Below are 25,225 nucleotides of genomic sequence, written 5' to 3'. Positions count from 1 at the left end.
CCATCAGCATCAAATAGGTGAGGCAAAAAAATCATGTGCTTTAAAATGTCCTGTTGCTTTAGGTATTTCACAGCTTTGGGTTGCCCTTGAAGCTGAGTGGGCTCTGCATGTTGTGTAGACTCCAGTACCTTCCCATGCTCATATGAAAATGGGAGTGTCCCTGTGCTTCCTGTGGCTGTTACTCAGCAGAGCTGTGACATTTGCATGTGTGCCAGGTTAAGAATGACAGGAGGCATGACTGACTGGTGTGTCTATGTTGGCAAGTTGATAGCTGTATTGCTCAGCTGACCTTATATCTCTCCTGCTGTGACTAAAACCTTGTGGATTTTCCTTTCAGGAATGGCATATCTCTGGGAACTGCCTTTGATAACATCACAAGGGGTGCTGGAATGGCTTATTTCCCTGCCATCAGCCTCTCCTTCAAAGAGTCTGTGGCTTTTAACTTTGGAAGCCGTCCACTCCGATATCCTTTAGTTGTGGGGAGAGGAGGTCTGAAGGGAGAAGAGCCTGTCCTGAGACCATCTTTGGAGGCTGTAGAATATACACACCTGACTGCAGTTCACTTTCTGCTGTCAGCACTTGTGTGCAGAGCTGAGTCAGGGAGAGAAGAGCCAAAATACTTCCTTAGCTGAAGCAAAATTCCAGGACACAAAAGTTTATGAAATGAGAGTTGCTTTCAGCTCTGATCAGCAGCTGCTGCTACAGCTGGGGGCTGCCTGCTCCCGGACACTCAGATCCTGCAAAATTTTCACTCTGCAGTTTTGGAAACCCTAATGCTGCTGGGCTGCTGAGCCTTTTGGTCACTCGTCTGTTTTACCTCCCAGCCATATGGGACCTCTGACATGGTACTAGTGTTGTCTGTTGCTGTGTGAATGCTGAAGCCTGGAGCTCCGGTCAGAGCAGTCCTGGCTGTGCCTGTGGATGGCTGTAGTGGGAGCTCCAGCCAGTCTTTCTGATGAAAAATGTATTTCACACCAAGCAGAATTGGAATACTTTCAATACTTGCAGTATTGAGGAAGTGGAGATAAGAGCTTGTGACTTATCGTCCATGTAGAAGGCACTGTGGTTTGGACTGGAACTGGGTACAAAGTAAAGCAGAGTCTTTTCCTTGCATGGACAAAAGGAGTCCCAAAAGGATCAGATTGCATTTTCCCTTGACACTTCCCTACTTATCCAGTGGAGGGTTACCGGCCCTTGCAAGATCCTCCTGTGGCAGACCTGGTGAAGGCTCAGAAGCTGTTGGGCTACTTGAAGAATGTGATCCATACTGGAATAGATGTGACGGTATGCTGGCATCACTGAGTGGATCTGAGGGGCACCATGCTGGGAAATGTGGTTCTCCTCTCCCTGGCACATGCTGCCATCTCAGATGTTTCCATACACCTGAGAGTCTAAATGCTTGCATGGGGCATGCGTGTCCCTGGACCTCTCTGGCTTGCAAAATGGGCTTCCTGGCAGTTCCAAGACTTAATTTAAGTCATACTGGGCTCTGTTGTTGTCAGTCCTATGAAGTTTCATTGCCAGTATTTAAGAAAGGATGTTTGTCAGGGTCACAGCTGCTGGATTTGATTTTGTGCCCTTGAAATCAGTTTGTTCATATCCTAAGCTTTATACTGATGTCCTGTTCAGTAATGTGATTAAATTCTGGCAGGTCTGCCTTGAGGATTGTTTTGGCAGTGGCACTGTTTGCTGGAAACACTGTTTTCCACTAGGATGAGGGATGATCTGTTTATGCCCAAAGCGTAGGGAATGCCATATGCTGTGGTCTTGGCTTGAAAGGAGGCCTGCTTTGGTAGTTGTCCTCCTCTGTAGGTGTTCCCATTTACAAATTACCATGTAAACTTGAGCGTTTTTTTAGAAAAACATTGTCAAAGTGCCTGATGTGGTTGATACTGACATCAGGACTGCACTACAGTTTTCCAGAGGAATAGGCCTGGCTTCTTAGGCATTCTGAATTCCCATGTTCAAGGTTTTTAGTGACATCAGGCACAGGACAGCAACAGTAGCTGCTACAGGTGTGTGGTTCATTCAGTTGTTGGTGTACAGGTAGATTGGGCTGGATCCAAGCCATGTGTTTTTTTCTGGGTCATTGCAGGAGGGGAAGCTGGTGGAGAAGGACACATCCATGTGGCAGCTGCAGGGAGAACCCACAGTGTTGATTACATTAGCTCACATCTTCAATTATTTCTCCCCTCTTATGGTGAGTTTTGCCTGCCTATTGCCAGGTTCTGTAGTGCTTGCTACTGCTCTTGCAAGGCAAAGTAATCCCCAGCTTTTGCTGTGAAGTGACTGTGCCATGGAGGAGTGTTGACCTGGCTCTCTGTCTGCAGTGCAAGGTGTACCTGGTGGAAGATGTGCTCATGACCTTCCTGTTGAGCATCCTTGAGCAAGGAGGGGCAGTGGAGGCCCACCCCCTTATTCAGCAGCTGCTGGATCTCATGTGGCTTCTTATGGAGGTGAGTTGCTAGAGTGCTGGTTCCTCCCTAGTGATCCCAGGGACAACCTGGGAGGTGCTGAGGACAGGAGCCTTCCCTATAAAATGCTGGTAGTGTTCAGTGTCTTTCTCTTCTTTTTTTCTTTGTGGTAGACCACCCTCTCAATTAGTTCATCTGGCTATTGCTGCTGCACACCCAGGCACTGAGGGTTGAATGCAGACACTGTCAATGAGTTAACCGGGCATTTGTAAGCTTCTCCTACTGCTAAAGGAACTGATGATGGTGAATAATTTCCTGTTTCTGGAAACATGAAATTTATCAATAAGAATAGTCCTCTGATTGTTGTTAATGTGTATTTGACTGTGGAGGTCTTAAGAGCTGCCATGTGCTGAAGAGGTTGATCAGAGTGTGCGTGACTGGGTAGAAGTGTGCAGTGCACTCAAACAATCTACAGTAATGCTCCAACAGTAATACAGTAATCCTCCACTTCCCTTCCTGTCCATGCTGGATGAGCTTACTCCTTCCAGGGACACATGTTTGAGGCAGCTGGGAATCTGCTGCTGCTGAAGTGCTTGGGTGGTTACACAGAGCCTGTCAATGCCAGGGATCTGCTTGGAGACTGCATGTCTGCCCTTTGGGGTAACAGTTAACAGATGTGGGCACTGGCCCAGCCAGCTGCCATGAGAAATTTAATGGAAAAATGTCATGACTCCTTCAGGCCCGTCATCTTAGCAGTGAAACTGGCTCCTCTGGTAGGACTGCTGTGTTTGTGGAAGAGTTGGCTCTCATCCTCCTGGTTGGCTGTGAGTTGGATTCAAACAGACTTCTCAAATTCACCCAAGACTTACTTTCATTCTCTTCTGGGTTGGTTCTACCAGCACTGTGTCTTGGTTAGAGATTGAGGACTAATGACTGCCCAACAAACAGGACCTGTGACTTTGGCTTTTTGTAGGTGACTTTTGGGTTGGAATTTGTTCAGAAACTTGTTCCCCTGTAGCAAAGCACTGGCACCAACTTCTTGGACTCTCTTCTGTGGAGTCAGAGAGAGACTGTGGGTTCAGAGCACCTGCTTTTTCAGTTCATAAATGAATGCTTCCTTCCAAGGTCTCACTCTGGGAGCTATAGCTGTTCCTGACTCCTTGCTATTATTCTTCAATGTGTTTCTTATTTTCTCAGGAGTATGAAGTGCATGAGTGCCTCAAGCAGCTATTGATGTCCCTGCTACGGGCTTACAGGTTCTCTCCCATCATCCCAGACCTGGGATTACAAGTGAGTTTGTACTTCTGAATCCCCAGGAATCTGTCACTAGCCAGCTTCTGTTATGTCCCCTTGTCCAAAGGTACATGATGTTTTGGATTCTGTAGCTGCTTGATCCAAAGATGGCAGTTTCATCACACTGTAGCTGTTGGAGAGTTGTATGTTCTGCAGATAGAGTCACTTTTGCCTCTCCTTCTTTTCCCAGATCCACTACCTCCGGCTCACCATTGCAGTCTTGAAGCATGAGAAATCTAGGAAATACCTACTCAGCAATGTTCTGTATCCTTTGTGTCTCCTCCTCCTGTCTCAGTTTTCCCTTCCCTCAATAATGCAGCCAAAGACACTTCAAGGACCTGTAGGTCCGGGGAGGCAGAAGCCACCCTGTCTAGAGAGGTAATTTCTCAGGTCTCCTCTGCCTGACACTGTTCCCTACAAATGCTTTGAGGAGAGGGAGCAGTGTTGTATAATTCACATCCTAGTAACAGACAGGAGCTCATTTCTTCCTGACTGACCTCTAATATCCATCCCTACAGTAAAACCACTTTCAGAGCAGTCCAGCTGTATGGTAGCATTACCATAGTGATAGCTGTGATAGCTGTGCAGGGTTTCTCCAGAGAGAAGAGGCCTCTGGATCTTGCAGTTTGGAAAGGAGTCTCTCACTGCATCTCTGGAGACATGCCCTGTACCTTTTCCCGTTGTAGCTTCTGTGCTTGCTTTAACTCCAGCATAGCTTTGACGTGCTCCGTTCTGTTGTGTTCTTCTACATCAAGAGCCCTCTGCGTGTGGAGGAGGCAGGTTTGCAGGAGCTCATTCCCACCACGTGGTGGCCAAACCGCTTCACCAAGGAGGTGAGTACTGGCACTTCCACCGAGGAGGCTGAGGAAATGTCGCCTGCCATTTGCATCTTTTTCTGGCTGAGGAAATTGGATGGCTCCTGTTTCCAGCTGTGTTAGCACTGGTGGGTCCTACACTGTGAGAACTGGAGCTTTTCCATTCCCTTGTCATCTTTTTTGTCCCCTTAGAGAGTATGTTTGAGGGGTGATGCTCAGACAGGGGAGGGAGGACAATTTTCTGTGGCAACAGATTTGGAAGGGAACCCACAGTATGTAAGGAATTACTGAGTTGACTGGAGTGTCCTCGAAAGATCTCCTGCCATTATTCATTACAAGGCTGGAAGAGACCTGTTTAGCTGTGCTGCCAGCTGCAGTCACATGCTGGCACATTGTTTCAGGGAGTTTGTGCTCTCCATTTCGCATTGTTTAAGGAAGTTTCTGGCAAGACATTTACCCTTTGTAGTGGTCTCCTACTAATAAGTGTCTGTCCCCCAACCAGGGCAAGGAGAGTAAGGAAGTGAAGGAGGAGAATGCTGAGAGATTGAGGCGTCGGGCTTATGAAAGAGGCTGCCAGCGGCTCAAGAAACGCATTGAAGGTTTGTGAGGAAGGAGGGAAGTTGCCGAGATCCCACACATTTTGTGGGATCTCCACCCCAGGAGATGTTTCTAAATCCCATTCACTACCTGAAGTATAGCTGTGTTCCTGCCAGGACAGGCTGTGATGCAGAGGTGAGGGCCAGCTGTGCTCTTTTCTGATGCCATACTGGGAGTGCTGGGACCCCACTGCACAGACCTGCAGCCCCCAATGATGGGGCAGGAGTGAACCTATGCATTGTTTTTTAGCTGTGGAGTAATTTGTTGCTAGGTGGAGGATAAAGTTCTCAATGGTGGGATTAACTTTCTGCTGTCATTAGTTCTTCCTGGGCCCCATGTGCTGGGAAGGTAGCCTTTCTCCTGGGGACAGGGTGCTGCAGTTGGGGTTAAGAGGGGTAGTTCCTCTCAAGTGCTTGTTTTCAGATGTGTCTCCCCCTTTTAGTGGTGGAAGGTCTCCAGGTTCAGATTCTGAAGTTGCTGCTGAACAACAAGGACAGAGGAGGGGTAAGTGCTCTGTGGGTCTTTTGTGATGGTATCTTCCTGTGATGTGCCTTGTAAATCCTAGATTTACCACCTGATTTTCCTTCTGCCAGGGGGAAGCCTCCAGATACATCTTCCTAAACAAATTCCGCAAGTTTCTTCAGGAAAACGCAAGCAACAGAGGGGTAAGTCAGAGGGCCAACCTTCCTGCAGGCCTGACCCTGAGGGCTTTCTGCACCTTCAGGCTGGGAACTCTGCCCTTCTGGCCAGGCTTCTTCCAGTTGGCCAGTTGATCCACTGAAGTCTAGGTGTAGCAGGGGGTGAGGAGGAGGAGATCTGAAGCTAGAAACCAGGGAAGTTAGAGAAGTCCTGTGCAGTGATTTATGGGAAAGTGGTCCTTGGGAAGTCTTAGGTGGGAGCTGAATATCCTCCTATAGCCTGTCAGGGAGTGTGGCTGTGGAGTGCTCTGCCACAGTGGGGCTGCTGGCTTTGGCATCCTCACTGCCTGGATTGAGGAGTTTTCCTCTGGCCCTGGGTCAGGCTGTTGGCCTGAAGCATTGAGAGGCAGGCATCTGCTGTTGTAGGAAAACCTTTCTTCACCTGCATCCCTGTTTTTATCATCAGCCCCATCTTTCATGATGGAGTATGTGTTATCCTTCATTCCCTGTCAGACCACTGACAGAGGTGTTCCAAGACTTCCTGGAGGTGGAAAGTGCTGCCCACCATCAGGTCTGGGCTCTCTGCCAGAGCTATAAGCAAGGCTGAGAGCACAAAAGTTTCTGCCTGCTCCATGTAGCCTTTTGGACTGAGATGCACTTTCACACCTGCCCTGATGCTGGTCTCTCATTCCTGCCCTAGAACTTGGCTGTGTTGTGCCCACCAGAGTACATGGTGTGCTTCCTGCACCGGCTCATCGCTGCCCTGCGCTACTTCTGGGATGGCCACAAAGCAAAGACCCCAACTGCCCTGAGCAGTGAAGGTGAGGCCTGGGGGAGAGGCTTTGCAGGCTTTTCTGTGGTTAGGACAGGGTTTGCCTCTTGGCAGTACTTTCCAGGATGTTGGAAATTTTATGTCTCTAGTAGAGTGCTTGAGCCTACCATCACTCTGGGAAGTTACAGATCTGTGTGCAGATATATTCCAGTTAACATCCAGATCAGAGACTTGCAAAAGGACGCCTGTGCTGTTTGCTATTCCCCCATCTTCCCTGGAGCAGAGTCCACTATTGACTGTGGTTCTGTAGAAGGGCAGCTCAGTGATCCCTTGGTCAGTGTTTCGGGGAAAATATTTTTCTGATCTTGGAGTTCCCAAACTGTGAAATTAAGGGGAAACTAAATCAGTGCCAGTTGCTTTCCTACTGTTAGACCCCACTGGCATTCCCTTTTCTTACTTTAGGCTGACCTGTTCTCTAGACTCAGTAAGTGCCTTACTATCCCTGTGGAACTAGGTGGCAGAGCTGGAGTAGCCAGGTGGAGAGCTGCCAAGTTTTCTATGATCCAGTTTGCCCCAGTGACTTTGGCTGGAGGGAGGAAGTGCTGGCAGTCTTGTTGATGGCCACTGGTTGCTCTGTTGTGTAAATCACCTCTGCCTTAATGGCCTGTGCTTTTATTATAACTAAACTTGTCCCTAAATATTAGTCCTATGTATGGGTCCTGGGGTCTCCTTTAGGAGCCGTTACATGACTTTGTGGATCCTGTGCATGGGACTTGTGGAAAAACCAAATCTCCTCCTCTGTTTCAGAGGCCTATGTCCCTCCTCAACTATTCTATAACGGGAAGGTGGATTATTTTGACCTTCAGCGACTTGGAGGTCTTTTGTCTCATCTTAAGAAGACTCTGAAAGGTAAGTACTTTCATTGCCAATACCTGAATCCAGGTTTTGGATGGAATTCATGCAAGACATTCCAGGGAGGGAGCTGTGGGTAATGAATTTTGATTAAATTCAGGGAGAGGAGACTTGAATTTTAATGAGATTCAAATTATTCTGAACAAGACTCCACATCTCTTAGGTGGAGTATCCTTTAAGTTAATAATTTACTGTTTGTATCCCTGAATTGGGCATGTGGCAACTGGAGGGAAGGGGACAGTCTGGGAATATCCTCTGGTGTGGTGCTCTTGCTGCACCACAGCCAGGGGCTGGGAGATGTCAAAGCACTGACCATCAGCTGGGCTCTGCTGGGCATGAAGGATGCCCAGGATTTACTTGGTGCACCTCTCTGGGCAGGGAGGAGCAGCCCTGTGTATATACTGCAGCTGTGTGTTTGTGTTCAGCACACTCCTCCAGCATTAGGCTTCCAAAACCTGCCCTGTGCAAGGGTTAGAAACCCCTTGCAGTTCTCTTGGTCTTGATTTGTCTCTGGTTTCTGGCTAATGTGGCTCTTGCCTTTGGCTCAGATGTCTCTTCTCCTTCCCCAGTGTGTTTTCAAGATGAGGACCATTTTCTCTTATCTTTCTCTTATGTCTTATGTTGATCCCTGGATGTTCAAAATCAGATTACTTAGCTTGAGAACCACATAATCTCTGGGTTCTTACCAAGGTATCCTGGCCAACTTTCAAGACAGAGCTGTGGATTAAAGAGCACATTCTTCAGGCTTTGTATAATGTAGCCATCAACATAGCCTTCCTCTGGGTGTGAGTCTCAGTCCTAGTGACTTAGGGACACATCATGGGACATCATTGAAGAGCTGGATGCTTAAAAGATGGTCTCAGGCAGACAGTTGCCATTCCTGCACTAGTCCAGTTTGGCCCTGGTGGTTGTCTCCTAATTCCTCAGTTATCCTATTTGTAGCTGGTAGGACCGGGAGCAGAAATGGGTCCTGGGAGGGCAGCACCTGCTGCTGCTTGGTCTCTGTTCTTTTCCTAAGGGCAGATCTGTTCCATGTAAGGAAGGTTGCTCACCATGCAGGTGAGCTTTTTCTGACAGAGCATCCAGCTTTTCTGGCTGCTTCTGTACTGCTGAGAAGCAGGAAAGAGGATGAGCCTTCCTCATGGTAAGTGAAGAGTGACTCCTGCATTCATGGCTGCTTTGGTGTGCTCTGTGCAGATGACCTGGCTGCAAAAGCCAACATCCTGATCGACCCTGCAGAGCTTCAGGCAGTGACTATGGATGATCTTGATGAAGATGAGGAATCGGCAACATCAGCAGCACAAGTGAGTTATTCACCTGCAGGGGCCCTGGTGCTGGGACACCAAGTTCAACTTGTGGCTAGAAAGGCTTTGCTTTACAGCAAGGCAGTATTGGGCCAGGATTGTAAGCTGTCCTTGGGCAATCAGCTAAACAGTTGCACTTGGATGAGAGTCACTGGAGATCACCGTGGTCCTGGGTGCACCAAGTTTGAGCAGCAAAATTTTCTGTGCCCTGTTCTCTCACTACCCACTGATCTGAATGTGCTGCCTCCCCTCCATGGCTGCTCTTGTTGCTTGCATTTGGAAAGGTGCAAGGCAACTGTAGGCAGAGGAGCTTCTTGCTGTGCAGGGCTGCTGTTTGTGCCTGACACGTGCCCTTACCACTCTTGCTACCCTGCCTGCTCATCTTCCAGTGGCCACTGTGCATCTATACCAACATCCTTGCAGGGTCAAGGGAAGAGCATCAGGCAACCAAACACAGCTGGAACTATTTCTCCCTTCCTTTCCTTCTAGTCCCAGCGCCCCTCTGCCGCCCTGGCCATTGGTGGAGCCCTTGCCAGGCCTGCTTGGCTGAGCTCCCCCACCCTGGGCCGGGCCAACCGGTTCCTGAGCACAGCAGCCGTCAGCCTGATGAACCCACGGCGGCCCCTTGGCACCCTGGAGAAGATCAAAGTACTCACACTGCGCGTGGAGCAGCGCACGAGGGAGGACAGTGAGTACTCCTGCTGCGTGCTGCCATGGCCCAGCTGGGCCTTGGCAGAGTGGCATCTTCCAGTTCCCCAGAAGAATGCAGTCCCCTTACTGCCAGCATTGCTCCTTCCCATTCCCACAGCATGCTGACTGCCAAAAAACCCCTTTGCCATCACCTTGACACTGGTGATCTTGTCACCCTCTGTGTGTAAGGAGATGCTGCCTTGGTTCCTTTAAATGCAGTGAGACTTTGCAAGAAGGCAGTTCAAAGGCAGCTGTAGCCACTCTTGCTCTGAAGACAGACCAGATGATGATGTGTGCAGCAGCAGCACTGTTGCTGTTTGGGTGGATCAGGCAGGCATGTATGAAGCCCTGAAGCATGTACAGGGCTTGAGGAAGTGGAATTTGCATGACTTGGGTCAGCCTGATGCCGGCAGCAAGATGAGAATGGTGTGGTAGTGTGGTATCTAGGGAATCCCATGGGCTGGGAAGAAGCTCCGTGTTAATTACAGAGGCGCAGCAGGACTTCGGCTTCAGAGAGGAGCAGAAGCTGAGGTGCCAAAATGCTTTGCTAAGAACTTCTTTCCTGTCGTGGGAATGCATTGCAGTTGAAGGCACCCATGGAAATGAGGGTCTCTCACTGGGCAGACCCCCAGAGGAACCAGACCAGCCCATCACTGAGAACTCCCTCCTGGAAGTCCTGGATGGGATAGTGATGATGTACAACCTCAGTGTCCACCAGCAGCTTGGGAAGGTAAGTGGTACATGCTGTGCAGGAATCCATTTCCCCAACATCCCTGCTTCTACACCAACTCTGTTTTCTGCTTATTTAATCACTGTGTGTGCTTCTGCTAGCTTCCATTGGGGTTCTGGTTGCATGCTTGTATGTTTTGGGGAAAAAAATCCTTATTTATTGTTGAAACCTGCTGCTTTTTAGATGGTTGGTGTGTCAGATGATGTGAATGAATATGCCATGGCACTGAAAGACACGGAGGAAAAAATCAGCCGCTGCCCAAAGAAGGTAAGTGTCTCTGGATTTCCAGCTTCCTTCTTTAGCAGAGCCTCAGTATCTGGCAGGGTGAAGTGCTGCTGCTCAGCTGTACCAGCATCTGCATCAGGCCTTGTAGGCTTCAGCTGAGACTGATAAGTGCTTTTTATAGCACTGATTCCCACTCCCTCCACAGAAAGGCTGCTGACCCCTTTCCCCCTGCCAGTACTCCCTAGCTAGCCCCAAGGTGGTATATGCTTTTGCAATGTTTGTCCAGCACTGCAAAAGAATGCTATAAATGGCAGTGACAACTGCCCTCACATCTCTGCACTCTTTTCAGAGGAGAGACATCCATGAGGAGCTGCTGAAGAGCCAAAAGGTCTTCTCTGAGAAGCTCAACCACCTGAGCCGGCGCCTCGCTTGGATAAATGTCACCATTTATTCAAAGGTGGGCAGGAGCAGAACATGAGCAGCTGAAAGGAGACCAGTGAGCCTCTGTATCTTTGCTGCTTGGCTCACATACCACATATCAGGTGTCATTTTCCTGGTGTTGAAGCAATGTCAGTGTTCTCTGGGGCTGCTTTTTCCCTTGTTGTGTATCTTGCCCTATCTCTTTGTGGCTTTTGTGTGTCCCGGTGAGTAAACAGGGAAGGGAAGAAGAGTCCTTATGAATGTATCTGGCAGAGCTGCAGTGGCTGATCCTGACTTATGAGCTCTTTGCTTGTCCCCTCCTTCCCTCCAGAGCAGGATTGCAAGGCAGAAGCTCTCCAGCTGCATTAGCATAGCCTGTGCATGCCAGAAAATAATTCTTTCTTCCCAGACTCTTCTGGAAAGGCTGAGTGGCATCACCAGGGTGCACTGCAGGTATCACTGTGCTGGCCCGTGCAGGAACACTATTCATGTCTCTAGATGATCTATTGTCATATTAAACCAGGACTGCAGTGTCACCTTTCCTGATGAATCTGCAGCATCTGGGAGTGAAGGTTACAGCCTTCTCTGTCTGTGGCTTGTGCTGCTATCCTGGCTTCCATGGCCTGCAGGGAGAGCAGGAACATGCCCCAGGAGCCCAGTGAGATTTTGGAATGTGGCTGTACTGAGGAGCCTGTGCCTTCAGGGCTCCATCTCACAGTCATATCAAGTCCCTGCTCTTTCCCAATGGAGACATCCATCCAGCAGCTCCAGTATCTCTGGGAGTTGAGTGCATTGGAGGATCTCATCTGTATGATCCCAGATGCTGCTACTATTGGAGAGAAAGAGCCTGGTTCTGTCTAGGGTCGAAGTCCTGCTCTGTCAGAGCATGGCAGAGACTACTCCTTCCTCGAGGGGATTAGCCACTGGTTTATTCTGGGGGATTCAAAGTTAGACAAAAGGGAGTGCTGCTGCTTGAAAACACTCTTAAGTTTTAAAGCACATAATTCTACCATGAAAACATCCCTGTGGGAATTACAGCTTATTTTATTACAACACTGCATTTATCTATCTCTCTAGCTAATCTCATCTTTGTATTCTCTTGGTGTAGGCTTTCTTCTAGCTTGGCAAAGCCTGAAATGATGTTTGAGGTTTTTTCAGTCTTAAAGTAAAATTCAGCTTTTTCAACCTTAATGTTGTTCTGCACAGTTGCTTTTTGTCTTGAAAGTAACAATTTGGCTGAGATGTGGGTAAGTGTTGAGAAAAAGTCAGTTTAGTTGATTTGCACTAGTTCAGCCTAATTTTCCGAATAAACCCGTGAAAACCTCCCAAAAGTGGTAACAACATACTTTAGAAGAGTCATTAAGCAAATGAAATGCCTTATCTGCCCCTCTGATTTTAGATTTTTCTTAAATTAAAAGTGTAACCCTTCTCCATCTATTTTTATGCAAGTAGCTATTGCTTATGCTATTTCTTGGTATTACAGGATATGAAATAATATTTCCTCTTTTCATGGCTTTGGTGGTGCTCATTTTTACAGCTTAAAGTTATGCAGATGACCTTAAATTTCCTGGTTTTAATTTAGGACCCTCTGATTTTTGTTTAGAGTGACAAGAGGCTGATGTTCCTTAAGACAGTAAATCTGGTTGAATGGCTGGCACAGAACATGAAGGGCTATGGCTGCCTATTGCAAATATCTGAGTTGGTGTGAGCTTTCAGCCTGTTCCCATTTAATCCCTACAATGGACCAGCTTTCTTTCCAGCAGCTTTCTGGAAAGTGTTGGTGCCTGCTTTCCTTCAGCTGTGTCCTTGGAATCAAAACTCACATGCTTGTTTGCCATGTCTGTATGGTTGCATATGCCCTGGTAAGGAGTAGTGCTTAGAGGGTCTCAAGGCTTGGTGAGACAAAACCATCACATTGGTGAGAGTCATGCTCTGAGCTTGAGTTTGGTGTAGAGATCTCTGATTGTTTCTTCCAGCTGCCACCTCTGTGGTTTTATGGAAAGACCAAATGGCACAGATCTAGTTACTGAACTGGGAGCAGTAAGAAGTCTGAACAAGATCTCCGATAAGGGGGTGTTTCTGAGGTCTGAGTGTGATGCTGGTTGTTGTTTTCCCCAGGAGAAGCTGTCAGCTGACTGGGAATTGTGTTCTTTCTGGGCAGGAGAAGATGCTGGATATCTACTGGCTGCTGCGAGTGTGCATCCGCACCATCGAGCATGGGGACAGGACGGGCTCGCTTTTTGCTTTCATGCCAGAATTCTACCTCAGCGTGGCTATGAACAGCTACAGTGCACTCAAGAACTATTTCAGCCCTGTCAACAGCATGGAGGAGCTTCCAGGTGAGGGGATGGGCACAGCTTCCTGATTCTGGCCTGATAAAATCTAAAGCAATCCACATCCTTACGGTGAGCCGTAGCTGGGCATCTCCCTTTCTGTGTCCATTCCTGGTTGTCTGAGCTGTGGTGTGTTGGTTTGCAGTGGTCACTGTGCTCAGGTAGGGAGCCCGTGCCTTGTCTGAAGCTGTCACAGGGCTGGCTGTAGTGAAAATCACTGGCAGCTATGGATTGTGTTTCCAAGGAGGTATCAGAAATGGGCTTGGGTGCTGTAAGATGTGATTGTCTCAGCATTTTCTACCACAGCCTTCTGGTTTCTGGGTGGGAGAGGATGTGCCATGAGTGCGGAAATTGGGACTGCTTTCAAAATCCCCTGGGATTTGAAGATGTTTCTATGGAGATGACTACCTACTTGATGCCAAGAGTCTTAGGCGGATTCTGTCTGTGCATGTTCTGTGCTTTTCTGGATAAACGATCTTGCTGAGCTCTTAGCAAATAGTTCTGTGCTTTCCAGAGTCCATGAAGGTAAGAAAAGCTTCTACTCCTACCAACATCACATAGCTGTAGTGCTTTTGTTTGGGCAAGAGCAAACTTGAGCAGTAGCAGATTTCTACAGGGTGTGGAGGCTGGACATGGCATTTCTGCATAGACCTAGGGTGTTCTTTGTGTTACTCAGCCTCTTCTGCACCAGGCACTTCTCCTTTGACAACCAACTCGATTGCATGGTTTTATCTTTCCCTGAATAACTGTTTCAGACTCTGCAGACTGAGGTGAGAGGCTCTCCTGGAGGTGAATGTGTCTTCCCAGCTCACTGTTTTGACAACTCGACACACAACTAAGCTGCAGTTAGCTGTAGCAGAAATTCATTCCATGGCCTGTGCTGTGTCCCTGGGAGCACTGTGACCACAGGGCTGCCCCTCAGATGTTGCCATGACCCTGCTTCCTCCTTCTCTTGCAGGCTATGAAGAGACCCTTATGCGCCTTGCTGCCATCCTGGCCAAGCATTTTGCTGACTCGAGGATTGTGGGCACAGGTAAGGCTGCATTCCTCTGCTTTTGGGGTGATAATGTCACAGGTCTGCCACTGCCAGTGGCTCACCAAACATCTGCTGGGATCTCTCTGCTGAATCTGCTGAGTGCTTATGCCTCCACGTTCAACAAGAGGCTGGGCACTGTCCTTATCCTGCTTCTTGCAGGGTAGATACATGATCTGGGACACCCTTTTGAGAGCAGGACTCATGTTTATTTCTTAGCTACTTGGGCCTAAGCATGCTCTCCATGTCAGCAGGGGCAATATGCCTCTACATGAGGGCCAGTCCCACCCAGCCTCTGGCATTCAGTGCTCCCTGGTGTGCTGTGTGTCCTTGGGTGCCCGGCCTAGTCCCTTCTCATTCCTCCTCAGACATCCGGGACTCCCTGATGCAGGCATTGGCCAGCTACGTCTGCTACCCCCACTCGCTGAGTGCTGTAGAGAGGATCCCAGAAGAGCAGTAAGTGCTGCCTGCCTGTTCCTGGGGAGATGGGGCAGGGCTTGCGTGGTGGCAGGGCTGGGTGAGTGAGCAGGAGGGCTGCCAAGCACCACTGAGGGTCCACGAGTTGCCAGCAGGGTGGTGGAGTTGATTTGGGAACCTTTTTACCAGTGGCTTTGTTCCACCCCAGTTCCATGGGTTCTACTGTGTGTCCTGTTCAATCTCCTGTTCCCAAACCCTGTGGGCTGACCCATGTCCCTGTCTGGCAGGCGGATCTCCATGATGAAGAACCTCCTGGCTCCCTATGAGCAGCGACCCTGGGCACAGACCAACTGGATCCTTGTCAGGCTGTGGCGGGTGAGCATCCTGCATCCCTGTCCCTCTCAGCACCTGGGACTGTTGGGACACTGAACATTTCACTTTCTAGTAGCAGCAAAACTGTTTTTCAGCCTCTAATATCTTTCCTTACCTCTTTTGCTAGGGCTGTGGCTTTGGGTACAGATACACACGGCTCCCACACCTGCTGAAAACCAAGCCTGAGGATGCCAGCCTCCCCAGCCTGCAGAGTGAGTGGGGCAGGGATGGGCACTCAGGGCTGTGGTGGGTGCTGAGGGAGGACCAGCCTCTTCCTTAGCAGCTGTTCTTGTTGGCCAGGCCAGCTGTTGAGATAGCTGCTAAAGTAGGGTGCTCCTGGCCAAATATCCAGGCCTGGTTTTAACAGTGTGGCCATCCCCAGACTCTCTACTGGTGATTCAGGCATACCAAATGGTGACTTAGATCCATTATAAGTAGGGGTTCTGCCCACCAAAGGAGAAGAGAGAGGTCCAGGACTGCATCCTTACCAGAGTTCTAGCCTGAGAGAAAGTTCTGTGATGTGCAGAGTGAACAGCTGCTGTGGGGAAGAACTTGTTTGCCAAGCAGCAGGTGCCCTGTGAGAGGGAGCAGGTGCCCAAGGAGATGGGGCACTGTATAAGTTTGCAATCGTGGAGTATTTTGTCCTGGCATCTCTCAGAGCCTGGGAGAGCCTGTCCTGCCTTTGGCCCTACAGTTTGGCCCTCAGCACTGTCACTGAGCTGGGGGGTTTCTCAAAAGAAAGATGTGGGGAGAAGTTGCCTTTCTTGAGCTGAAGAGCATGTCCCCAGCTTTACCCTCACAGGTTCTGGGCTTGTGTGGATACGTTCCCGATCCCCCTCTGCTGTGGAAAAGGCTATTGTGCCAGACTTTGTTCCTGGAGAGCTATGCAGTGTTGGGGGACAGAAGGACAAGTGGCACATGGAGGTGTATGCTGAGCCCTATCCAGGGAGCTGCCGGTCTGTTCTAACAGCACTCTTGTTCTCTTTTCTCTCTCCTGCCCATGGTACCCAGGAGATCTCTCTGTTGCTAGTTTCCAGAGTAAGTTTGTTGTGTGACCTTCTCTTGTCTGGTGAAATAGCTTTAGAGAGCTCCCTGCTTCCCCTCTTCTGCTTAGAGAGCCCCTTTTTTGTAGGCAGAGAGCTTCACAAGTGGTTGTTTTCCTCAGTTCCATCCCTGGGAAAAGCCAGCGGGGCTGTGCCCATGTGTCAGTCTCTGAGGCTGCATCGTGGACCTGCTCTTGCACCTGTTTTACCAAGGTTACTTACCTCTGGGGTCAGAGCTCTGCTGGAGGGGTTCCTCTCATGCTTGGAGGCTGATGGAGAAGCCCTGGCACACAAGCAGGAGGGATCTCATGCCTGTCCCCTCATTCTCCTACTGCACAACCAAGCCACCAAGTGGCTGTGACCAATCCTGTGGGATGATAACTGAGCTCAACCCATCCTGGGGAGGTCTGGAGCAGGAGCAGAGTTCCTCAGCTGTCGAGGCCTTGCTCCACACACATCATGTGGCTCCACATGGTCTGAGCCTGAGCCCAGAGTGGGCCATGCTGGCTACTGGGGACTTTATCTTGGGAGGGCTATTTTAAGACTTAACCAATCAATAATGAGTGCTGATTTAATTGAAGAGGGACGGGGGACTCAGAGGTGTCCTTGAGATGCTGCCCAGGGAAGGAGGAGGAGATGACCCCCCCCCCACTCCCCTTCACACCCATCAGTCTTCACCTTGTTGCAATTTGAGCACTGTCAGAGTCAATGGGACAAACTGCTGAGCTAAGGAAATCCATGTTTGTCTGGGTCTGCCGCTGCAGGCCAGTCTGTTGGGAGTGTGGGCAAATGCCTCTTCACTGGTGCTCCAGCCTTGTCCTGCTTTTGGGATGCTTCCTTGGAAGACTGCACAGGTGGGGAAAGTTTGCTCGTGCTGCCTAACAACATCTATGAAGCACCCAGAGCACAGACTACCTGGTCTCCTCTGCTGCCCTTTGCCCATGCTCCTTTTGCTCACTCCTTTCCTAAGGTGAGCAGTGGATGCTGCCTAGCTTAGCCCCAGAAGACAGAAGCTCAGAAAGGCCATCTGTGTTCCTGCTTGTTCCCAGAGTTACTCCTTAGCTCTGCTGGCACTGAGCAGCAATCATGGAAGCAGAACTCTGCCTCAATTTGGCTCCTGAGAGCAGACAAGGCTGTGTTCAGAGCTGGGGTGGTTGTGTTCAGCGGCTGCTGCAGGGATTTGTTTTGCTTTCACCATGACCTGTAGGCAAGGCCAGGTGCTGTCCTGGCACGCACAGTGGGAGCAGCAGCAATGCCTCTATGCCAAGCTAGTCCCAGCCTGGCTTGAAAAAGCAAGAGCAGGGTGGTTCAGGTTGTATCACAGGGCTGCTCTGCCCCAGGCCTTCTGCCCACTCACCCATCAGATGGAAGAGAGGTAGGTGGGACCATGAGATCATCGAGCTGAGAGGTTGTGCAACACGGGCCAGAGAGTGCACCCACATCCCCTTCCCAAGTCCAGCCTAAACTGAAGAGGGCTTTCAGGAGGAGATCCCACCTTGATCTGACAACACCAAAAGCATCAACTGGTAGCAGTTGAGCTGTCCATGCCCTTCTGATGGTGACTGCTTGCCCTCAGAAATAAATAAATCCATGGCTTATGGTTCCTGATGGGAGTCAGGAATGGTTTGGATTGAAAGGAATCTTAAAGCTCATTCTCATTCCAACCCCCTGCCATGAGCAGGGACACTTTCCACTAGGTCAAGTTATTCCAAGCCCCATCCAACCTGGCTTTAAACACTTCCAGGGATGGGGCATCTATAACTTCTCTGGGCAACCTGTGCCAGGGCCTCACCATCCTCAGAGTAAAGAATTTTTTCCTGATATCTAATCTAAACCTGCTCTCTCTCAGTTTGAAACCATTTCCCCTACCTAACCTCACCTTCTGTCTTCCACTGCTGCTGCCCTGCCTTTCTCTGCTTTACAACATTATATTCTTCAAAAGCACTTGTGTACCAGGGTAAACTCATTTCTTGGTCCTTTTCAGTGGTGAAAAAAGCGTGGCCTGTCTTATTCAGGAAGGGGTTTTACTTTCCTGTGAGCCCTGTGAGGTGTTCACCCTTGCCATGTTTTTAACAACCCAAGAGGTTTTGGTGTCATGCAGGTGGGAGCCTTCCCTGATGTGCTGGTCATGGAGCCAAAACTCATGTTAGCCAGTTTGCCAGGGTTTTGCTTTGGAGGCACATATGGATCCCAGGAGCCCTGGGCCATCCTGATGCCTCACACTCAACCTTGTGGATATCTCATCCCCCAGGTGCTGCCTGCTTTCCTTCTGCCTCACCCTGCAGCCTTCCCTTTGGTCCTCTCTAAATGCATCTCCAAATGGGGCACACTGACATGGACTCACATCTGGAGCCTTTAAAAAACTCAGATTAGTGTTGGGTGGAGCTACTTTGTTTCTGAATCTGGTCCATTTGGGGCTTTCCCCTTCTGTACTCCAGCTCTGCTGTGAATGCTGCTGTGTCCAGAGACCCCCTCAGGCTGCTGACCAGAGGTCTCACAATTAGCCCTGTTATAAATCTTGCTGGGTCATTAGCAGACTATAAAAGTACATAATTACCTTCCTGTCATGAAAGTACATGACCCTGCTTCTTTACCATTATCTAGTAGGAGCACTTATTGAAGGCTTCCACTTCGCCTGCTTTATTAATTTTTAACTCTCTCTAATAATGGGCTTTTGGTACTGTTAGACTTTCTGCCATTACTACTTCTATTAAATAATTCTGCTATATTTTTCCCTGTAGTTGAAAAAACTGCATTACCACAGTCAGTCAAGGAGGTTTTTTTATGTCTTCTCCATCTATTACCCCTTTTGTCCTTGCTTTCGCCTACCATTGCCTATGTTTGATTACATTTACTTTACCTCTTATATTTTAACTTATGTCTTTGCTTCACCAGGCTCTCAGAGACCCTTTTAACCCAGGTGCTTGCTGGAGCACTGGGGTTTCTGGCTCCCTTAAAATCTTCTTAAAGAACTCTGTGCTTTAATTCACCTTTTCCCCTGCCTAGATTTTCTTTTCCTCTATTTTTGTTTATATTTTTGCAGGGAAGTTTCTGTTGCGGAAACATCGGATATATCTATAACCCCTTGGTTCCACACTCTGTTGCCTACATTAAAAGTGTTGAGGTCAAAATTTCTAGCCTTGAAAAACTGCCAATTTCTGTTCCAATGACTGATGTTTATCTGTCATAACAAAGGTTACGCCAAGATTGAGTGGCTTTTGTATTAGGGAGGTACAAATTTTGAAGCACTGATGAAGCACTTACTGGTGCCAGGATCAAGGAAGTTTCCCCAGCTCTGAATATCCACAGGCTCCCTGAGAAATGACATCCCTCCCTCCAGGGGCACATAAGGGATGTGGCATTGTCCAGGAGGGCTGTGGTAACTGCAGTGGGTGGGAGTGTCCCAGCAAAGGTGAACATATTGCAAATAAAGGTAGACACAGCACTAGGACTGGGTTTTGGATGCCAGTGAAGTAATAATTGCCTCATGTGGGAACTTGTGCAAGGAACTAAGCTGATTGTGCTGCACTCCAGAGCTTGTTCCTTATGTTGCTTTCAAAGACTAGCTGTGATTTCAGCATCTCTAGATTCAGAATCCTCCTGGGATCAACAAAAGCCAAGGAAATAATTGTTTCCTGGTGTTAACTTTAGAAGTTTCAATAAACTTATTTACCTGTGGAGAGGTTTGACAAAAGGCACCGGTTTTTAATGCTCGTATAGTCTGGCACAGTCTGCCAGCACCAGGGAAAGCATTTAAGAACCCAGAATTGCAGAATCACACCACTCATTGAAAAAAGACTGTGAAGAAATAGTCATTGGCTAAAAATCAGGATAAAGCAAACTATTACAAGCATAGGAGCATCCTTCAAAAAAACCAAAGCTGCCTTCAAATGAGGTAGACTTTGGCTGGGCAGTTCATCCTGAGATCTGTCCTGACTTGCAGTGTTAGTAAAAGAGGCTTTGGCAGCAGACCAGCAGGACAACATGCAGAGTTCTTTGAGGAGTGGTGATCTCTGCCTAGAACTGCTTGGGTATACTTGAAGGCTGGGAAGGAACTAATACATCAGCAGTTCTAACAAAAACCAGTTTTTACATGTTGAAGGGAGGCTGGAGAGAAGAAGGCACTAAAAACTTAACTCTGCAAAAAGACCTTTCAGTTCTGAATGAGTGGGACAGAAACATGGATAGAATTCAGCATCACCAAGTATAGAGTGGTGGAGTAAGAGTGTGCTGTGCCCCTTCATCCATCACTGACAGAGAAGACAAGGTGAGCCCCAGCACTGAGTCCTAGACTTCTCCACTTGTGTGTCAGGATCAGTTCCTGAGGGTTATCCTTGAACTGGCAACCTTTTGTAATCTTTTAGAGAAGAGCAGCTTGATGTTCAGTCCAAGAAACAAATTACACAACAGGAATTATGAGGAAAGCAAACCAGAACAAAACCAAAACCACATTATGCCTTTGTGCAAATCTGCCACGTGCTCGTGGTTTGGATGTTGTGTGTGTTTCTGATTCCACCACTCCAAAGAAAATCTGGGAGAGATGTTGGGCTTCAGGGAGGGGTGGCAAAAGGGACAAAGATGGGACGGTTTCCGTGTGAGAAACTGCACTGGCTGGGGCTGATCCTGTTTAAAAGATTGTCATGAAGGTCTGGAATCACAGCTAGCTGGAGGAAGTGACTGGAGAGGAGCATCTTGCTGTCTCTACCACCAGAAGGAAGGGGTTACAGAGAATAAATATTAATAAATAAGGCAAGTAGGAGCTGAGCTCCAATCTAAATTCCTCCTGCAACACACAGCTGAACTGTGGAATGGTGCTCTGGGACATGTTTAATGCTAAAGGCTTACGGTTTCGGAGGATGCTGGGCAAGAAATTCCCAGAGGACCAATAAATATGTAAAAAGGACATCTGTCTTGGCTAGTCCCTGAGCTATGTGTAGTCAAAGGCTGGGAAAGTACATGTGGGTGGGAGTAGGACATCAAAGACATTTGTTGTGATTAAATCCCTTCCAAAAACGAGCTTTTAGGCAGGATCAAAGCCAGGGCACTGGCCTGCTTGGGGTGATTATGCACTGTGTGGTTCAGTGAGTGTCCTCTATAATAACAGAAGTTCATTGCACTTGCTAGTGGGTATTCACAGAATAATTTGTCCTGTTTCCATTTTAGATGATGGTGTCCTGTCATCCCTCCCTGGCTTTGCTAATCCCAGCTAGCAATCTGCCTGTAGTTATGCCTTGCTTCTTGATCCCAAGGGATGTGATGGAAGTTGTTCTGTGTTTGCTTTGCCCATGCTGGCCCTTCGAATAGGCTGCAACCCCGGAGAGTTTCTGCAGTCACAGCACAGCTTGTTCCTCTGGGCATGGCAGTCCTGGTACTGCCAGGGTTTTCACTTGCTATTTCTAATAGCTTCTAACAGAGGAAAATGTAGTTAGACTGGGGTTTTCCCCTATAGTTGGTAAATCTGCTCAAGTTTCTCTTTCCAAGCCCTGAGTTTTGGGGCTGAACTCCAATACCCTTCCCTTGTAGTGTTGGATGTTTTGAGAGCCTTTTGCTGACAGTGGGTCCTTCTGCTGGTGAGAAGCATCTGTCCTATTTGTGCCCCTTTCTTTTCCCTGCCCATCCATGGGGACTGGTGTCCCACAGAGCCTTGACTGTGATTCCCAGCTACTGCTCCTGACCTCATCTGTGATCTTGATAGTGAGGAAGCCCAGAGATGAGATACCAAAAAACCAAGGGGATGTGTCTGTGCTTGGGCTGAACCACTGGGGAGGATGGGCAGCTCTGCCTGAGCCTGCTAAGGGCAGAACCAGCCCATACAGAAGCCTCTCAGGAGTGGGATTTACTGGATACCTTCCTCCCCAGACACAGTCAGAGAGGCACAGCCACGTGAGGCCAGGGTGGCTGTGCTTGCTCTGGCAGCTGCTGCCACACCGGTACATGGAGCAATTATGCTGAGCTGACCATGGGCCTCTGCAGAGCTGAGCAAGAGGGATGCTGAGCTGCAGGGCAATGCGCTTGTGCACATGGGCAGCAGTGAGCACGGAGGGCTCTTCCCTGGCTAATTCAGGCTGGCATTGGAAAGAAGTGCTGGGAGGCCAAACAGGCACGATGACTGCTCAGAATAGTCCTTGTGCCAGCTCCCAGTGTCTTGCCATCTCGGCTTACTGAAAGGCACAAGGCAACGTTTCCCAAGCTCAGGACTGGTCTCTCAGCCTGCCCTTGCCCCTCACTCATGGCTGCCCTGGGACCAGACCACTGAAACTGTCACTGTCTGGTTTCAGAGCCATGTCCCTCCACCTTGCTGCAGCAGCACATGGCAGACCTACTCCGCAGTGACCGTGACCTGGCCCCCAGCTTCCTCAACAGCGTCCTGAACCAGCTGAACTGGGCATTCTCTGAGTTCATTGGCATGATTCAGGAGGTGGGTGTGCACCACCTGTGGTGCTGTGGGATGCAGCACGCGATGGGTGCTGTGTCCTGCACACAGAAAGGCTCAAGGTACAACTCATTGTGCTGGGGGTTGCAGCCCTCCTTTTGGCCAGGGCCTCCTTTTTAAGCTGTGTCCATTGCTTGGCAGATCCAGCAGGCAGCAGAGCGCCTGGAAAGAAACTTTGTGGACAGCCGCCAGCTGAAGGTGTGTGCCACCTGCTTTGACCTGTCAGTGAGCCTGCTCAGGGTGCTGGAAATGACTGTCACACTGGCACCAGAGATCTTCCTCGACTGGAATCGCCCATCGTCAGAGCTGCTGCTTCGGAGGCTTGCCCAGGTATCATCCTGTGTGAAGAAGCAGCATCTGGAGGGGCCTGGGGACCCCTCTGCCCTCTCTACAGATGTGTGGTGAAATGGGGGCTCCTGTTGCAAGTGGTGTAGTATTTAGAGCTGCAGAACAAGTGGTGCTCCCTAAAATCTCTAAATATCAACTGCTCCCCTCCCTTCTAACTGCTCTGGTCACAGCTGATTTCTACCTCTACTGGGAGGGAGGGTGACAGCTGCTTAAATCTTCCTGATGAGGGGCCAGTAAATGCAGAATTCTCCTGTGACAAGCAGTGTCATGAAATCTGGAGAGAAGGTGTGGTATTTCTGGGTAAGGAGGTGTGGAGAATGTAGGTGGTTTCACAGGGGCATGCTCCAATGTTTGGGCAAGTATCTTGGTCCTTTATCCCTCAGTCCTAGAATATGGTACCAAATGTCTCCACTTTCTTGCCACAGTGACTGGGACTGCCCCATTCCAACTCACAACACTCATTAGGCTCTTTTCTAAAGCATGAGCAATCCTGGAAAGCCCTGAGGGCAGACTGCCCTTGTACAAGCTGGATTGGCAGACAGCAGTCAGATGTATCTTAGCAGTACCCCAAAGGTTGATACTCTGGGCTCTGAGCAGATGAAACAAAGCAAGAGGTAGCAGGGTCTGGTACCATAACCATGAGGGAAGTGCTCAGCTGAGTGAGGAGGAAAGTGAGGGGCCCTTAGCAGGTGGCTTAGGCAAGCTGAGATGTGCAGCAGAGAGTGGGGTGCTGCAGCTTCCTCCTTGCTACTTGGTGCTGTTAGGGAGCTGTGTCCCACCACTGACCAGGCCCACAGAGGGGTGCCATTTTCTGCTTTTGTGTATTGGGGCAGCAGGAAGAGGGATGCTGCATTTGAGAGATGGTGCTTAGCCTGCAGCAGTTGTGTCAAGCCTGGAGCAGTACCTACTCCTCCCACTGGGGGTTTAGGTGAAAGCTAATGGTGGCTAATTAAGTGTCATCACAGCTGATTCCATCTCTGCAGATTGCTCTCTGCACTCATCCCGTGCTTCAGAGCTGGAAGGTCCATCCTGCTGCCAGCTGCAGGTAGGGCAGGACCTGGGCTGTGCTTCACCCTCCTGACACTGCTTTTGTCCATGGCTGCCAGCTCACTCTTCACAGGCTCTGGCTGTCCTGAGGACTATAACTTCTGCTTGCCTGGAGCTTTTATCTGCAGAAGTAGCTTGGCTTCTGCAGGTGGGAATTCAGATTTAGGTGGAAGGTGCTGACATTCAAGTGTCTTGACCTCAGACTGACTCTTTCCTGGGAGGTTTTGGTCTGGTACAAGCACTGTGATGTGGTACCACTCTTTTCTTTCTTGGCCAGGGCCAAGCTAGATATGTGCTGTGAGCCTTCCTCTGTGCATCCACCAGCTCTCAGGAGCTGAGTCTGAACTATAAGAACGTGCTGCCCTAAAGCTCTTCAGATGCTGCTCACAGGAAGGTCCATTCAGAAAATACAAACCCTCTCTGCTTTTCCCTATGCAGCTCTTGAACCAGGTGCTGAACCGTGTGACAGCTGAAAGGAACTTGTTTGACAGAGTGGTCAACCTCCGTCTGCCAGGTGAGTCCACTCCATCTCTCTCCTTGGAAAACATGCTGGGAGCATGCCCTGGGGAAGGGAGGGATGGCTTGCACTGGAGATCAGTGCAGAACTGGATGGGATCAGACCTCAGACCTGCCCTGCTCTGCCTGTCACACAGTGGCACAAGCTCTTACCTTTCTTTTTTTTGTTTCCATAGGGCTGGAGAGCGTGGACCATTACCCAATCCTTGTGGCTGTGACAGGGATACTTGTCCGGCTGCTGGTGGACACTGATGTTCAGGGGTGAGTGGCTTTTGCCTTCCAGAGCACAGGGTCTCTGTGTGTGGCACTGCTCTGGGTGCTGCAGTGGGGCCATGGGAGGTGTTGCAGGAGCAGCATGGAATGCAGAGACTAAAGTGAGGTAAAGCTGAAGAGTGTGGAGCAGGCAGAAACTAAAGAGCCACATTCCTGTAGCAGCTGCATCCCAGTGCTACTGCTGGGTGCAAAACCCCTTCCTGTTGTGGTGGAAAACCCTTGTGAGAGGTGGCTGTGAGATGCTGTACTGACAGCACATGTGCACCTTCCTCCTTGGGATGGGGTCTGGCACTGTGACAGGACAGCTGCTGGTGAAAGTTGTGGGTGCTGCATGTGATAGAGCTGTGCTGATGTGGTGACACAACCAAGTGCTGCAGCACACAGTGATGGCTGGAAGGGAGCTCATTGGAACTCCTTCACCCTGGACCCCCTTAGGAAGGCATCAGAATGTGTCCAGAGCTCTCTGGCTGCCCATATGTGTACCACAAAGATGAGACAAGTCTTCTCTGGGCACTTGGGTGATGCTGATTTTAAGATGAAACAAATCTTTTCTTTAGGGTGGCCAGTTATTCAGAGAGGCAGCGCTAGGGGAGTGTTGTG

At 49.4% G+C, this 25,225-nt stretch overlaps 1 protein-coding gene across 2 annotated transcripts in view; it reads left to right on the top strand.

Annotated features, from left to right (window-relative positions):
• RNF123 (ring finger protein 123) overlaps positions 1-25,225 on the top strand; it is a 45,151-nt gene that overhangs the window by 7,847 nt on the left and 12,079 nt on the right. Inside the window, exons 9-34 of one of the 2 annotated variants that reach the window (XM_062500593.1) lie at positions 338-463; positions 1,170-1,284; positions 2,096-2,200; positions 2,331-2,456; positions 3,612-3,704; positions 3,898-3,971; positions 4,423-4,540; positions 5,025-5,121; positions 5,562-5,623; positions 5,713-5,784; positions 6,458-6,578; positions 7,337-7,438; positions 8,639-8,745; positions 9,235-9,433; positions 10,020-10,165; positions 10,349-10,432; positions 10,740-10,847; positions 12,972-13,149; positions 14,102-14,176; positions 14,545-14,632; positions 14,881-14,968; positions 15,093-15,177; positions 22,287-22,426; positions 22,583-22,771; positions 24,275-24,350; positions 24,529-24,613. In XM_062500593.1, coding sequence (XP_062356577.1) covers positions 338-463; positions 1,170-1,284; positions 2,096-2,200; positions 2,331-2,456; positions 3,612-3,704; positions 3,898-3,971; positions 4,423-4,540; positions 5,025-5,121; positions 5,562-5,623; positions 5,713-5,784; positions 6,458-6,578; positions 7,337-7,438; positions 8,639-8,745; positions 9,235-9,433; positions 10,020-10,165; positions 10,349-10,432; positions 10,740-10,847; positions 12,972-13,149; positions 14,102-14,176; positions 14,545-14,632; positions 14,881-14,968; positions 15,093-15,177; positions 22,287-22,426; positions 22,583-22,771; positions 24,275-24,350; positions 24,529-24,613 — 2,859 coding nt within the window. Of the gene's footprint in view, positions 1-337; positions 477-1,169; positions 1,285-2,095; positions 2,201-2,330; positions 2,457-3,611; positions 3,705-3,897; positions 3,972-4,422; positions 4,541-5,024; positions 5,122-5,561; positions 5,624-5,712; positions 5,785-6,457; positions 6,579-7,336; positions 7,439-8,638; positions 8,746-9,234; positions 9,434-10,019; positions 10,166-10,348; positions 10,433-10,739; positions 10,848-12,971; positions 13,150-14,101; positions 14,177-14,544; positions 14,633-14,880; positions 14,969-15,092; positions 15,178-22,286; positions 22,427-22,582; positions 22,772-24,274; positions 24,351-24,528; positions 24,614-25,225 lie in introns of both variants that reach the window. The other variant, XM_062500594.1, reaches the window with a different exon arrangement.

This window comes from Cinclus cinclus, chromosome 12, assembly GCF_963662255.1.
Source record: "Cinclus cinclus chromosome 12, bCinCin1.1, whole genome shotgun sequence".
NCBI lineage: Eukaryota > Metazoa > Chordata > Aves > Passeriformes > Cinclidae > Cinclus > Cinclus cinclus.
This window is presented reverse-complemented; position numbering and strand designations above follow the sequence as displayed.